The 16,502-nt window shown below is 45.2% G+C and overlaps 1 protein-coding gene across 8 annotated transcripts in view; it reads left to right on the top strand.

Annotated features, from left to right (window-relative positions):
- ankrd11 (ankyrin repeat domain containing 11) overlaps window positions 1–16,502 on the top strand; it is a 142,237-nt gene that overhangs the window by 80,469 nt on the left and 45,266 nt on the right. For 7 of the 8 annotated variants that reach the window (XM_008120648.3, XM_003227439.4, XM_008120645.3 and 4 more), the window contains one exon: window positions 7,319–7,463. In XM_008120648.3, the coding sequence (XP_008118855.2) occupies window positions 7,377–7,463 (87 nt within the window). In that variant the 5' untranslated portion in view covers window positions 7,319–7,376. Of the gene's footprint in view, window positions 1–6,662; window positions 6,844–7,318; window positions 7,464–16,502 lie in introns of those variants that run through there. The other variant, XM_062961799.1, reaches the window with a different exon arrangement.

The raw sequence follows: 16,502 nt of genomic DNA, 5'->3' as shown, positions 1-16,502 counted from the left end.
AACAGGCTTCCAGCAGTGGCATTTTTCTGCATACTTACATTAAACATGAGTGGAAAAATGTATATGAACCTCACCAACCATTCTCCCAGATGTGTGTATGTGCCTTCAAGTTGTGTGTCAACAGTAGCAACCCCTTGAATTTTCATAGGGTTTTCTTTGGCAGTGTATACTCAGAGCTGGATTTAAGAGCCCTTTCCTCTGAAATAGAGCCTGCAGGCCCCGCTATCCATTGGTGGTCTCCTGTCCAGGTCCTAATCAGAGCTAGTTCTGCTTAGATTCCAGGATCAGATCCTTTTGTGGAGCAGTTTTATTTTTTAAAAAGACAATATGAGCCAGAAAGAGCCTTACGTCATTTCATAGCCAGCACGTTTTATTTTGCATAAGCATTTGTGAACTTCATGGGATAAGTTGCATAAAGATGGCTAGCTTTTTGACTGCCACAAGGATCTTCATTGTTCTGCCAAAAGGAAGTGTCTTACATATTTACAGGATTCACATTTTTGAGGAGTGCTTTTCCCAGACTTCCTTGACTTTTATCTCCGAAAGCCAGATCATACCAACAGTATGGCATTGCTGACTCAGGAGATCATTCCTGTCATTACAGGAACCGATGTGACTCCTTTTCTTAAGCTTGTTTGTAAAGAGCATCTTACTGAATGTTTCTTGTGGTATCGTTTACAAATATGCATTCCTTTGGGGGAAGTAAGGAACTTGGGGAAAATAATACCAGTTTGAGCATGCTAACTCTGCTTCCCCTTCTTTTGTTCTGTTACCACACTAGGATTCACCGTATTTCATCAGTTGGTATATAAAACACAATTATGTGTTACGAGCAACTGGGTTTTTTTTAGATTTAATTCTGTGCAAAGTATGAGGAACTGTTTGGTACATTTATAAAACCATTAATGTATGGGTAATTCATTGTTTTCCCCGATGTATTTCCAGCTTGTTAGTACTGAATACATAAACTTGGGTGAAAAGAAGGAAAAAGCAGATGCCTTGAGTTTCCAGCTTGCTAAAATCAGGAATAAGAAATGCACTCTAAAAATTCAGCATTCTCAGTTGTGAATGACTCATTTTGTGCTAAATGTGGGCCAATTTCTTTGTGATGCAGTTTTTGTGCTATTGTGTTTGGCACATAATTATTGTTTCCTCCGTATCTTCTCTTTCTCTCCTCCGTTTTTTCATAGACATGTTGGATCCTAGTGGAAGGATTCTGCTCTGCCCTGCCCTTTTACCCATAAAAACCAGGCAGAGAGGCATTTTGAGGCTCTTCAGCAGGCAGCCCACAGTGGCATGAGTCGACGGCAATGAAATGAATGTGGGCCCTGAGTTCATTGCCCGGCTCTGCTCTTAAACTGCTGGAGCTGCACTTTCTCTGCCTGGTGTCAGCAAGAACCTCTAAATGTAAATGTATAGCTCTGAAGGGGGATAAAACCCTGTGTACAGTTTGCTGAAGATTTCCCTTTTTTACATCCAAAATGCTCAAGGAGCTGCCCAAAGTGACTTTTCCTTTGGTTCCTTTTGAGTCCCGACTCTCTCCAGATCCTTTTTTTTAAAGAGTTGTCTCTCTGTAAGTATCTTGAAACCAGATTTTCCTCATGCCTTTATGGAGATGAAGCCAACAGCCTCAATTACCAAGTTTCCTGTAAAAGTCACATCATGTTTAGGACACTTGCTTTGTAATTTGAGAATAATCAGATCCATGTCTGAAATAGTAATGAAAATGCTGCTTTCAGGAAGACCAAGCTAGTACTCAAGGCATACAGCATAAATGCTTGTAGATCACAAAGAGGAACAATCTTTTGCAGGCACATCTTATTACGTACTGTTTGTTTATTTTTTATTTATTTACATCACTTTTACCCCACCCTTCTCATCCGTAGGGACTCAGGGTGAATTACAACAGTTGGCAAAATTTCATTGCCCAAAACACATTCAATAAAACAGTAACAAAATCAATTAAAAACTCTATTAAAACTCTATTAAAACACAAATTATAAAGTTTTAAAGTGCATATGTAATTAGATTCGTCCAACTGACACCTTTCGCAATGCCTTGATTCAAACCATATCACCTCAGATATTTATTCCTCGAACGCTTTTGTGCACATCCATGTCTTCAGTGCTTTCTTAAAACCTAGGAGAGTCGGGGCTTGTCGAATACTACTGGGGAGAGCATTCCACAGGCGGGGAGCCACTACCGAGAAGGCCCTGTCCCTCGTTCCCACCAGCTGGGCCTTCGAGGCAGGTAGGACCAAGAGCAGGGCCTCTCCAGATTATCTTAACAGCCTAGTCGGTTCATAGGAGGAGATACGTTCGGACAAGTAGTTTGGGCCAGTTTGGAGTAGTTTTTGTAACTTAGTTATATAGAGGGCATTTAAATACATCCCTGGTTGCATTATAACAAATACAATTGCTGCTGTGGTATGCCTTCAAATTGTTTCAATTTTTGGTGACACTATCATGGTGTTTTCTTGGCATGATTTGTTCAGAGTGAGCTTATCTTAGCCTTCCTCTGAGGCTGAGAGAATGTGCCTTTGCTGAGTTGACCCAGTGGTTTCTAGAGGATTCGAACCCTGGTTACATTTGTTCTCATTCTTGGCATCATTCAAATGACCGATAATGAAGACCATTTGCGAAAAATCCTTAAAATCTTAACTGCTTTAACTATTCCATCAGTACAGCTGAGGAAGTGGATTGAAATCTGAAATAACTCTTAATAACTACACTTAGTAAATGGGTCCTTAGATTGCCCATTGCTGTATTTTGATACTATATCACTGACATATAAAAACATGTCCCCTGTACTTTTTCAAGGGTCTTTTGTTCAGTGTGGAACGGGGCCTAAACAAGTGTGTGAAGGTAATGGAAAACTGCTGTTGCTGTTCTGTCATTTTATTTAAAGGAGGAAAATGTTTATTGTGTTATTTAAGACCAAAATGCTTGGCTGAGAGACAAAGAGGAGGAAGAGAATTGGCTTGGTACCCTAACCAAGATGCAAGTCCCTTTTTCCTCTGTGCCTATTATTCTGGCCATAGGTTAGCAAGCCATATGTGACTCATGGGTCCTAGTGTTCTCATTGCAACCAGTGTGTTAAAAATTACTAGCAGAGGGAAATGGCTGCCCTTTTGGCTTGAGTGGGCTAGAAGTGTGTATTTGTGCGTGGCTTTGGTGGAGCGCCGTTGCAACATGCCTGGCCGCCTGCCCCATGTAAACAGTTTTCTTTTGTCCTTGCTGAGACGTGTCCGGGGGATTATATTATGTTCTTCAGTCGCCTTGCTCTCCCGCTTCCTTATTGTGAGACGGGCACAAAGTTGTCTAGGTAGCTATTTGCCAAACAGGAGTGTTGAGGGACAGTCTTTTAGTACAGGAAACTGTGGGACAGTCAGTCATAGTAGACCTATCTGTTCTTCAAATTAGGATGGATTTGGATCAGATTTTGCATCACATGGAGCCCCCCTCCTTCCTTATGAGCCGGAGGGCAGTTCGTACAAAGTGTGTGTTTGTGTCCCTCATGCTCTCCTCCCCAAGCTTCTGAACAATGTCCTGTGAAACAAAATGGGGCTTGCAGGCACGGCTGGTAATTGTTGTGCAAATACAATGCTCCCTCCAAGCCGCTAAATAGGCCAGGGCTCTGTTTACATGGAGAGGCAGCCAGCTTTCCAAGTGTAATGAGTCAGCGACACGAACAGAAGGGGTGCGGAATTAATCTGGCATCCGTCTGGCTTTCTCACTGAGTCGGTGTAAAATAGGTGTGGACCCCGGTTACAAATGGTGGCTGCGTTGTCGTTCTCCAGAGCAAACAGATTGTTCCAGGAATAAATCCATGAACTTTGGTTCAGTCCAAACCAATCGCCAGTGGGACCTCGATTGGATATGACCCAGATGGGGGTGGGAAGAGGAGAGATATGGAAAGGGGGATTTAAGGGGAAACTAATTAGTCTATATTGAAGTACAAACTGAACATGTAACTTTAAAATGTCAACTGTGTGTCAAAGGAGCTTTGTATGTATATCTTCCACAAAGAGCAGCTAAATTGGTGCAGGTTCAGGCAGTGCAATTTGAAGTGTCTCTTATGTGTCATGAGAATGGTGCAACTTCTTCTCTGTATTTACTGCTGCCACAAGCCTGGTATCTCCTATCCCCCCTCCCCCCTTGTTCATTCATTATAAATCCTCGATTATAGCTGAGATTATGGACTGGTGTAGGATTTAGTTGCAGCTCCCTGCCCCAGGGAACTTGGTGAAGCCTCCTATTTAGGTTGATGTCAGGATATGATTTGGTTGTGAAGACAGGCAGCTCAGCAGTTTGAAGACGAGACACAGAGAGATGATATAGCAAACCTAAATTTAACTTAACCTGATGACAGGCATCAAGCAACTAGTTATGTTTTGGTGACAGTCTATACCTGACCTTTCAGTGATTTTCCTGGTGTAGCACACAGTGACATCTCCCCCATCCCTTCCCTTTCTCCAATTCTTGCTAATTCTTTCGTTCTAATTCTACTTTAATACTAGCCAGATTTCCTGGGCCTTTGTCCATGGGTTCTACTTGTTTTGGCAGTGTTCTGGACATTACTGCTGCTATCTTGTCATCTAGGGTAATGTTCGAAGGGCGTTTTGGAAAGACATCTTAGGAGCCCTGAGGCTTTTCCTTCAGTGGCATATCAAATAAATCGTTATGGTTGTAAGCATTGGGGGTTTGAGTAGATCCATTTGCCATACTTATTTGTAGGCATCATCTCCTTTGGGAAGATCTTACTTGGAATGTATTGAGAATGAGGTTCTCAGTGCAGTTGTTGTTGATTATTTGATGACATTTTTGAGAGGAAACAATTTAGATTCTTTTTGTTTCCAAACAGATTGTCTCATTGTATTTTTTGTGTTATTGTTGTTATTAATATCATTATTTATTTACGTGGCATCATTAATGTAAACACTTTCAAAAGTGCAAGAGGACAGTGGTTCATAACTGTTCCAGGTGAATGCCAAATCGATGTTTCAGACACATGGAAAGCAGGGCATTTGGTTGTCTGAATGTCTTCTGTAATCATTATGATGCGTTTGTAGTTCGCTTGACTTTGGTTGGCTGGGAATGAACACATTGGAAATTCTCTCTCACATGCCTACATATATATGTCCTGACATTCTGTCCGACAACAGACCACAAAACAACTATTAATTAGGCAAATATAGGCATCCCTCATTTACAACGTAGATGTACTCCTAGGTAGTAAAAGATAAAAAGTACTATGGAAAGAAGACGATAGGTTACTGTATTGAAAAACAAAGAGCAAATCTATGTGCTTCAATTGACTTGGTGGACTGGGGAAAGCCAGGTTTGCAGGAGCATGTCTGCAGTAAACATCACAGTAAAGCACGGGCTCAGAAACTGTGTTTATGAGCTTGCTGATCCTAGTAGCCTTGTCTGCCTGTCTGCAACAAGTAAAGTAAATGGCGGTTGCCTCCAAAATCACTTCCTGAGCAGATGGGACAGCAAAACACACAAAGAAAAGTCTGCATTGCCAACTATCACCCAGTATGTTAAAAGAGCACAGATCTATAGAACAAAATGGAAATCACAAGAAAAGTAGAGGTTGGTGGGGGAAAAACCCATCCCTGGACAAGTGGCCTCCAGAAAGCTCGAAATCTTTTGTGTATAGTTATACAAGGCTTATGTGACCTAGTGGTTTATTTCATATGTGCATACCATTAGTTTTGAGTGAAATGTTTTTTGTGACTGTTTGGTAATACAGATACATTTCCAAGTGTGAACATAGCGACATCCCCTTTTCTTTGAGAAGAGGAAGTGAGACCAATATTGTTGTTGTGTCTCTGACCTGGCTGCATGCATGCTCTTTCTGCCCTTCTCTCCTGACCAGAAAAGCTAGTTCATGAAGGTAGCCTTTTTGTTTGATGATTTCTTAAGCTTACATACACAGGAGAGAACATGAAGTATTTCTAAATGCGGAACTTACAGGCTAGTGCAACCCATAGGACAGATTGAAAACGGGACTTTCTGATATACTTCATAAGATGAACTTCCCATGGGATTGCTAATAGAAAGACCTTCAAGCCTGTGTGCTCCTTGTTCCAATGTATAGGCGCAATAGAAGCTATCTCTGACCATCCTGTGCCCCTTAGGTTTTTATTACTTTCCTTTAAAACTCCTATCAGACTTGTTGGGGAAAGAGGCAAAGGTTCTGTACTTTTCTTTATAAAAAAGGTCTCGCTCCTTCCTCTTACCCACCCTTAACTGGCTGTGAAATCAGGAGTTTCCCTGTTCCAGGACAGCTTCCTTCAATTGTTGCTTGTAGAGGTCTGCTTTGTGTGTTTTTGGGCCTGATGTCTGTCTCATCAAGAGGCAGGTTCGCAGAGGGAAGATTTTCCTGCAGTCTTCCTTTTCAGCTCCTTCCTGCCAGATAGTTCCTATTATGACCACCTTGCTTTCTGTTTTCCTGTGGAGTAGATTAACTTTGGTGGGGTAACAGGAGTCTCCTTGCTCAAAGTGTTAAGGGATGACTGATATTATGCTGCAAGGATGTCACAATGCACACTGCTCCTGTTTGCGCTTTGCAGATGTCAGTTCCCTTTTCAGCCCTGTAACCAGGCAACTCAGGGCATGGGCAACGCAGAGCTTCGTTGATGTGGTTCTGAATTGCGCCTTTCCTTAGACCCACGTATAAAGCCATCACTGAGCTGGAATGGTGGGGACCGCTGTATAAACTGTACTGAGAACATGAGAGATTGCCTTCTTCATTTACCTTCAGTGCACACTCCTGGAAATATTTCTATCTGAGTGATACGATTTTTAGGCACAAACTGCTTCATGTGATATTGTTGTGAGTATCAGAAGTATTCAGTTTCATTGCATCAACCATGCATAGCATAAGGCATCAAAGTTTGTATGCTTGTTTGTACATGTTCATATATGCACATATTTCACAAGCACAGAGAGGAGCCATATTGGATCTCTAAAAGCTTGGACCTCTAAAGGGAGACCTAAGGATTCCTTTTAGGGGTTGTTATCCAGAAGAGAATTCATTTCTCACAAGTGAAATTATGCACAAAAGGAAAGGTTTTTCACTCCTTGATTCTCTACAGCTGGCGTCCTAAACCAAGATTTCATTTAATCTACCTAAGGGAATTTACACCTCTGTTTTTTCTATTATTAGTATTAGTATTTGTATTTTTTCTGTCTTGGGAGAGACTTAAAGTGGCTGTAAGTGTTCTCCCTTGTATAATATCTCAGTTATACTTCTCCTGTGTTTGGACAGGTCATAGCTGAACCTTTGTGTCTCTCCTTTCTCCCTGCAGACGGTTGATGATGAAGCGATGGCAGCATAAATGAAGGCCAAGTAAGGAAGGCAGAACGATGCCCAAGGGTGGGTGTTCTAAAACACCACAATTGGAAGATTTTTCTCTCAGCAACGACATGGTGGAGAAACAAACTGGGAAAAAGGTATTGTCTTTCTCTTACTCCCTTCTTTGTCCCAACTTCTCCCATTTTGTAGCAAGAGGAGACATGTGGGGTCTTTGTTTTCAGACTGCTGTGTTTGCTGGGCCAGGCAATTACTTGGTACCATTTATTACAGCATGGGCCATTGTTAAAGCATATACCTTGTACCGTTTATTAAAACGGGATGTTTCTTTAACTTCATTTCTCACAGGCTGTTCTCTGTTTCTCATTTAAATTGTTTTAAAAGGTATACTTTGCCAATCAGATGTCTGCAAATTAGATTTTAACCGGCTGCAATTTTTCTTGCCACAGAGCAGCTGCTGGCATAAGCTCTTTCTACTGTCGGGAAGAGCAGAGTGCGCCCTCCTTGTGTCTGTGGAGCCAGTAGTTCTCTTGCAGGTTCCCTTCTTCCTCTGTGAATTTGGTAGACTCTCCTCTAAGTTGATTGATCCCCATTCATCACCTTCTATCATGGTTTATCGAATAACTGGCAATAACAATGCAACAAGAGAGAGGTGGAAGAGGTGCACTTTAATAGGTCCTTCTGCAACTCACTCTTAGGCAGAGACGTGTTGTGGCTTTATGGCTATCTTATCTCAGATTTTACCACTGGCAAATTCATAGCTGCCTCTGTATGTAACTCCAGTCCTATCTTACCTCCATATAATTTAATTGGAAGGCTGAGTGTTGCACCTACTCTCAATGCCATGCCCTCAAGAGCCTTGGCCACTTCCCATTCCATTCCAGTGCCCTCTTTGAAGAGTGACCTCCATGCACACTAGATAACTGATCATGCAGGAGACTTGCATGCATTGAGCAAAAACCAGGTTTTCAGACATAATTTTGAAGTGTAGTAAAAACAAGACGTATGTGAGGTCTTTGCGGGAGTTCCTTTTCCCTTTGTGCCCATGTTGATCAAATGTCCTGTGTGAAAGAGTTATGAGATGAGGCTTTTAAAGTGAGTAGCTGTACTGGGAACAAGGCTCCCTTTATCACCAAGTGAGTGGGATCTGATTGCAGCTGCCTCTCCGCCAGATACAGCTGTGCAGACTGAGCTGGGTTTAGCAAAGCACAGTAAGCATGTCTTTTTGCTAATCTCTGATCTCTGCCCATTACGATGGAGTGGTTGGAGCATATGATCAGGGTTCAAAACCTCGCTCGGGCATTGAGCACACACTGTGTCCACCTTGAGCAAATCGCACTCTCACTGTAGCGCCAAGCCCTCTCAGAATAGATCTTTGCCTAGAAAACCTCATGGAAGGGATGCGATAAGTTGGAAACAACTTGAAGGCACAACAACAAGAAGTATAGAATCATAGAGTTAGGAGACACCCCAAGGGCCACCCAGTTAAACCCCCTTCTGCCAGGCAGGAAGGCACAATCAAAGCCCTCCTGACAGTTGGCCTCCATAGAAGGAGACTCTACTAGTCTTGAAGGCAACATATTCCATTGTCAAATTGTGCTTATTGTATAGGTGAAATATTTTTTCCTACAGTTTGCATCCATTGCTCCATTGTGTCCCAGTCTCTGAAGCAGCAGAAAACAAGTTTGTTTCTTCCTCAATGTGACATCCTTTAGGTATTTAAACGTGGCTCTCATATCCCCTTTTCCCAGACTTCTCTTCTCCAAACTAAACCTCCCCAGATCTCTGATGCTTCTGGGAGAGTTTGAAGGTCCCCCTCCTTGCTCATCTCAGATCTGACTGTTGTGCAGAAGAAGGTGCAGTTTCTTATTCACAAAAAATCAGGTCTAGTGAACTGGCTGAAGGAGCCTACACCAGCATATCCCTGCAGAAACAGTGACTAAGGGAAAAGGCAAGTTGGCCATTAGATTTCAATGTCTGGGCATTGCTGCCTGTGTGCACTTCTACTGGTTCTAATTTATCTTGTGTTTGTCAACACTCCCTAAAGGGCCTTTGCTTGCCAGCATGCCTCCTTCAGCAGGCTCAGGTTCATCAACTTGGGAGGGGCCTTTGGAGCGGAATCTATTTCCGGCCATGGTCTAAAACCAGTGTCAGGGCTGTAATTTCCAAGCGGGTGTTGTGTGTTTTGTCCTTTTGCTGGGACTTGGGTGACCCTGGCTTCACTGGAGGACATAAACGCTGATAGAAATTGATTAGGAGGCCCAAGCCGCATGGACCATTGGCAGAAGCACTGTCACAACACCTACCTCAATCCCCTTGCCCCTCAATCTGCTGCCCTGGCAGTAAAATGCTGCTTTGGCCATGAGAGTTTTGGTTTGTAATTCACACAGTTTGGCTTGTTATTCAGTGGCAACTGCTTTCAGCCAGGAAAGGTAACAGGTCTTTTTCTGCACAACTGTATTATGGTGTTAAAGGGGGCAGAGAGAGGGGAAATAACGCTAACACTCACCCTCAGGTAATGTATAGCCTTTTATAGAATAACACTATAAGCTCACATTTCAGAGAGGCAGAGATAATGAGGGCCTTCGGGCTCTGAGTCCAAGGTGTAGATGTTTGACAATGTGTCCTATTTTCCCCCATGTTTACATGGATTTGGTATGTGCAGGCATTTGGCAAGGAATTGCCTGTTGAGGAAGAGGCTTTTTAATGATGACATGCTGTAATTAAATTTGTGTAAAAGTACTTTTGTACTTCGTTTAATTTGATCACATTTTAGTATGATAAGCTCTCTAACTGTGTTGTAGCTTACTCTGGTTTTAGCTGATTCTGCCTCCTAATGATCTTGGGACCATCCTTGAGTCCCATTATTAGGAGAAAAGCGAGCAATTAATATAAAAATAAATAAAGGACCATGGGTTTCATTACCTTTGTGACCCTCAGTCTGGGAGTGCCTCTAGACTGTAGAAGTAATGCAATTTGACACCACTTTAACTGTTAGGGTTCAATGGTGTGGAATCCTTGGAATTGTGGTTTGGTGAAACTCAAGCCCTCTTGAGCAGAGAAGGCTAAATTGTACAGCAACAGCCTCCATAATGCCATAGCATTGAGCCATGGTGGTTAAAGTGATGCATTAATTCTTCAGTATAGGTGCACTTCCAAATGCCATCTTGCAGGGAAAGACTATTCCAATGTCTCCACGCTGTAGGGAGTGCAAGTAAGAGTTAATCCACTCTTGTGCATGAAGCCACTCATCGAGGCTAGTCACTACTTGCAGGCAGCATATAGTGCTGTTGTCAGGGGCTGTAAACACTTCTGTGGGATGCGTATCAACCTGCAAGGAACTCTAATCTGGTTCTTCCAGCCAGTGTTGGTTTAGGGTTTTTTTTGAAGCAGTAGTTTCAACTGCTGCTCTTGTTCACGGCTTCCCAATATCTCTGAATGTAGGTGGCATAGAACACATGGCATATGTTTTTGTGTTGGATGTCTCTTTGGGTTTTGTATTCCTTTCCTTGTCCCCCTCAATCCCCAGAAGTTGCCACCCTTAATTATGAAGAATACTTGGATAACCTTCACTTTGCTGTGTAAAGTTTTGTATAAAATTTAAAAAAAAACATTCTCTTGCTTCTGCCCCTACATTCCTAGTTTGAAAATGAATCTTTTAAATTGCAGGTGATTATGCTGCCTACATTCATGACTTCATCTGTGCTGTCAGTGATCATAAATGTCCAGTGAGATCAGCTCCAGGGTCTGTCTGGACTAGCCTCCTGCTTCTCATAGTAGCCAAACAGATTCATGCATTAAATCCATTCTAATGCTGACTTTTTTTCCAAAGAGCTCAGAGTCAGTACTGTATATAGGCCTTCCCCCCCCCCCCAATCTGTTGTTGTCAAACCCAAAGTTCTGAAACCCAAAGTTAATTCTGTTTAACTCATAAATTAATGCTTTCAAATGCAGACCCATTGATGAGAATTCGGCTTCTAAGCAGTTCTGAAAAATGGTTGATTGTTGAGTCTTACCTTGATAGTTATCTGTTTATTGCAACAACTTTTGCCTGTGCTTTTCTGCAAGGTGGCTTGCAGTAATAGAAAAAAGCTACACACAATAAATACAGACTAACCATCAATGAAACACAGCAGTTAAAGACTTTAAAAGAGAGGCCAGATGTAATAAATCTTAATTTGTCAGGATATAAAATGAGGAGGTTTCCTTGCTGGTGCATCCTTTTGAAATGAACCTTAGGAAAGTTGTTCTGACAACTTGTAACTGTTGATCTTTAAAACTTGGCCCAGAAAAATGGAAAGCAGGGGATGTAGCCAGTTTTGGGCTTCAGAAGGGATGATTGCATTCATGAGTACCAAGAATTTTAACCCACTGGAATATGTTTTTTTAAGCAACAAACAATGAAAGAATTGTGGTTTTTGATGTGTTTTTTTGGCACGATTGACCCCCTGTTCACGGCCTTCTGAGATGCTCAGGTTGGATGTGTCTGCATAAGTCTGTTATTGTTTGGGAAATCCAAGTTTCAAGGGTTTAGCAGGAGCTCTGGCTCTCATCTTGGAAGACGTGCCCATGCTTATTATGTGCTTTGATAAGCTGTCTGTGTTCTCATGCGATCCTTTGGAAGCTTGAGATATAGCAAGATCTCTTCCTGGGATTGCATTATGAGCTTGATATTAATTCCATGTGATAGAAATGGGATGTGTGTGTGTGTGTGTGTGTGTTGTTTCTGAAAGATGCACAGTCTTGTCTTGGTGAGTGATGATATTATTTTAGGAAGCAGACAAATGGCTTTTCAAAGGCAATTGACTGATGTGCAGATCTCAAGATTGCCCTTCATAAACGTGTGGGAAAAGACATTTACAGCAACGTTAGGGGCAAAAACAGTACCATATCAGTGTGACAAGGAAGAACTGGGCAAATTGTGACTGCAGTGCCTTTCTTCAACTAGGCTGAAGAAAGACTTGCCCATCTTAGCATCCCTTTGTTACCTTTCCCCTGCCTTCCTAAGCAGGAAAAGAAGATGCATTGTTTTCCCATTATAAAGCTGCCAATATGGAGCTTGGCAGTGGATGTTGGCCATGACATTTCTGGCCCATTTGTTGCTGAAAGGTTTGTCATGTGAGTAAGTCACTGATAAATCTGGAGGTGGTCTGAGAAAGCACATCAGTGCTTTACAAAGCTCTGTACTCTTTCTGTTCAAATTATTTTAAAATGTGGAGACAGAATTAACTTCAAACACGAAAGTGTGCGCAGTGCATAGATTTCTCCATCAGTTCCTTGATTGTTCCTCCTTCACATCGATACACCTTACACACAAATCTTTCCAGACGAGAAGATGAGATGAAATTATTTTCATGCTAACACAGAAATCATGGTGTGCTTTTCTTTTTGTGTGTCTTAAGAACGTATCTATTTTTCTTCGTGTACTCTGTGAATGCACACTAATGGAGAGGCTGCGCCTGCGCAGGTCCCAACGGAAACTCTTCCCAAGCTGAAGTTTAAATTTTGGCGGTAGCCACGCCCCTCCGTCCCCGGAGGGCATATAAGGCAGCCCTCGGCGTCTCCTCCCCAGTTCCTTTTTTTTCCGCCGCAAGGTTCACTTCGGATTCTCATGTCTACGACTCGCTTCAAGCGCTGCACTCAGTGTGCCGCTAAAATTCCTGATTCCGACGGCCACGCCAAGTGCCTCTACTGCCTCGGAGAGGCACATGTCGTCGGTACCTGCCGTTTCTGCCTGGCCCTAACGGCTCAGGCTAGAAAGAATAGAGCCGCGAGGCTTAGAGCGGCGCTCTACGAAAAATCGCTTGCCCCTGAACCCGCTCCGTCGACTTCGGGCACGAAGCCGCCGCTTAATCCGGGTTCGATGTCGGCTTCAACAGCTAAAGCCCCTTCGATCTCGTCTAAGGCGTCCAGAGCCTCCAGATCGTCTAAGGCCGCTAAACCACCGTGCACACTCACCACGGCTACGGTGTCGACACGTTCTGGTCGGGTCGGCCCTTCCTCGACATCGAGCTCGGTGGCTTCCGTATCTTCGGCCCGATCCCATCTTGGGGCTCCTCCGTCGACCTCTGCGATGAAGATCGCCCTTAAAAGGGCTCACGAGGAAGCTCGTCGGTCCCAATCCGACTCAGCGATGGTCCCTCCCACGCCGGGAAAATCCCTGAGGGTTCCATCAAAACAACCACTCGCTAAGAAGAGGGCTACCCAACGTTCTTCCTCTTCTGCTTCCTCCAAGATGGACGTCCTTTCTTCGGCGACTTCTTCTAGAAGGTCCTCTCCGATCGCTCCTGCTCAGCGACCTCGCCAAACTTCTCCTCAACAACTTTCTGATGGCGAGTTGCAGGACTCACCCCACCACTCCACTCAGACAGTGGTCAGGGTGCCTTCTCCTCGACCTGCTGTCTCTCATCGTCCGTCTCGCCAGCAGCTTTTTCCCCCGACCTCGACACCGGAAAGGGGTAGACAGACCACTCGCCTGGCTCGAGCGGCCCAGGCTTCGGCCTCCAAAGATACTCGCCCACAGATGGCTTCTGCTCCTGAGGCTTTGCCGCCACCAGAGACTGTGTTGTCATCTCCCCCCCAGTCCCCTCAAGGGGCTGGGGACGATGAGATCGATATAGATCGCCCTGATTCCGCTCTCTCGGCCTCGGTGGTATCCTTAGGCCTTGATCTCTCTCCTCCTCATGACGCCTATGAGGTGGACCCTCCTTCACCTACCGACAACATTCGGGCTTTCTCCGAACAAATGATTAGAATGGCCGACGCCCTGGGTCTAGAAATCAAACAGACTTCCAAGGCAGTTACTGACCCAGTCTTCAAACGGGTCCAAGCCCAGGCCCCTCCAGCCACGCTGTTGCCATTTTTGCCTTATCTCCTAGATGTCATCCAATCTTCGTGGAAGACTCCTTCCTCGATCCCTCCTACCTCGAAGAGAATCGAGTCTTGGTATCGTACAGATGACGACACTTTAGAATGGCTTAAACACCATCCCGACCCGAACTCCATGGTCGTTAAAGCTTCTCAATCTTCCGGCCGTGAATCCACTACCCCTGCAGACAGAGAGGGCAAGAGGTTCGATGCGGTCGGTCGAAAGCTCTATTCCGGAGCTCTCCTACTCTGTAGAATGGCGAACTATGGGGCTTGTATGGGGGCATACCAGCAGATCCTTTGGGAGAAAGCTCAGCCCTTCTTCTCTAAATTGTCGGATGAAGACCGGTCCGTCATGTCCACCCTCCAACAAGAGGCCGATTCGTTAGCGCATCATCAAATCCAGATGGCTAAGCATACGGGCGACACGGCCGGCAAGATGATTGCCCACGCCATTGCTATTCGTCGCCACGCCTGGCTGAGATCTTCCGGTCTGTCTTCCTCCTCAAGGCAGGTCATCGAAGACCTCCCCTTCGACGCCATGGGCCTCTTTAACTCTGGCACCGACGACAAACTAAAAACCAACCACGACTTTAAAGTTCTGGCCACTAAATGCGGCGATCAACCCCAGGTTCACCGCACCAAGTGGTTCCCTCAACGCTTTCGACGCTTCCCGCCTCCTTCTTACCGCCATCAATCCTTCCGGCGTCCCTCGGTATCAAACAACCAAAGTCGCCAGCAACCCCGTCGGGCCGCTCAGCCACAAAGACAACGCGGCCGAGCCACCCCCACTGCTGCTCAACCTCTCCGGCGTTCCTGACGCCATCTCTCTTTCCAAAGACTCTTTCTTCGGTACCGATGCAGCTCTCATGCCTCCACACCCCTCCCCTTCACCAAATCAGCCTCATGGTCTCTTTCTAGACCGCCTGGCTCCCTTCTTTCACCGGTGGAAATCTATTACTTCAGATGCCTGGGTTCTCAAAATTGTCCAAGAAGGCTATGCCTTGGAATTCGAAGAACTCCCGCCCACGGGTCAAGTCCTTCTCTCCAACCCCTCTCAAGAAATTCTCGCAGAGGTCGACGCCCTTCTCGCCAAGGGGGCTATTCGGCCTTCTCCATCGGTACAGGACCCTCAAGGCTTCTTCTCCAGATACTTTACGGTCCCGAAGAGGGGTGGGGGCCTCCGCCCAATTCTGGACTTACGCATGCTCAATGTCTTTATACGTCCAACCAAGTTCAGGATGGTCTCCATCGCCTCCATCCTCCCGATGCTTCAACGCGGAGACTACTTCGTGTCTATAGACCTTCGAGACGCCTATTTCCACGTGGCGATTCGAGAAAACCACAGGCGCTTCCTCTCTTTCAAAGTTCTCGACCAGACCTACCAGTTCACCGTTTTACCCTTTGGCCTCGCTACGGCCCCAAGGGTCTTTACCAAAGTCGTCGCTGTCGTGGCTGCCCACCTCCGGCTCCAAGGGATCACAGTCTTTCCATATCTAGACGACTGGCTTCTGGTCGAATCCGACCCTGCCCTTCTCCGACGTCACGTCGACTACACCCTCTGTCTTCTAGAATCTCTCGGTCTTCAATTAAACCACGACAAATCTCACCTCACCCCGTCGAACAAGATCTGCTTCATCGGTGCCCTGTTCGACTCAATTGCTCAAACTGTCTCCCTTCCGTTCGACAGGTTTCTAGCTCTTCGCCAACAAATCATTTTCTGCGAGACCCACCGGAGGGTTCGGGCTCGATCCATCCAGGTTCTGCTCGGCCACATGGCCTCCACAGTCTTCACGACCCCGTTCGCCAGGCTTCATCTCCGGCCTCTTCAAAGGTGGTTCATAGACGCTTTCAAGCCATTCCGCCACCCCAACTCGAGGTTTCTCTCGGTCCCGCCTCACGCTCGTCGGTCGCTTCTCTGGTGGAAGTCCCTCTCCAACGTTTGCAGGGGTCTGCCGTTCCACCCAACCCCTCCCTCCACTACCATAACCACGGACTCATCCAACTTCGGCTGGGGAGCCCACATGAAGGGTCTCACTGTTCGGGGCCTTTGGTCTCCCTCCGAGAAGGCAAATCACATAAACTTTCTCGAACTCCTTGCTATCTTCAAGGCTCTGAGAGCCTTCTCACGCCTGATCTCCCAGACATCTGTACTCATTCAGTCAGACAACACGGTAGCAGTCTTTTACATCAACAAACAGGGTGGCACGGGTTCAAGGAAGCTGATGCTCCTCTCCTCCCAGCTGTGGCATTGGTGCATAGCCCGCAACATCCAAATCTCGGCGATTCACCTTCCCGGGATCCAGAACAAC

Source organism: Anolis carolinensis, unplaced genomic scaffold, assembly GCF_035594765.1.
Source record: "Anolis carolinensis isolate JA03-04 unplaced genomic scaffold, rAnoCar3.1.pri scaffold_9, whole genome shotgun sequence".
Lineage (NCBI taxonomy): Eukaryota > Metazoa > Chordata > Lepidosauria > Squamata > Dactyloidae > Anolis > Anolis carolinensis.
This window is presented reverse-complemented; position numbering and strand designations above follow the sequence as displayed.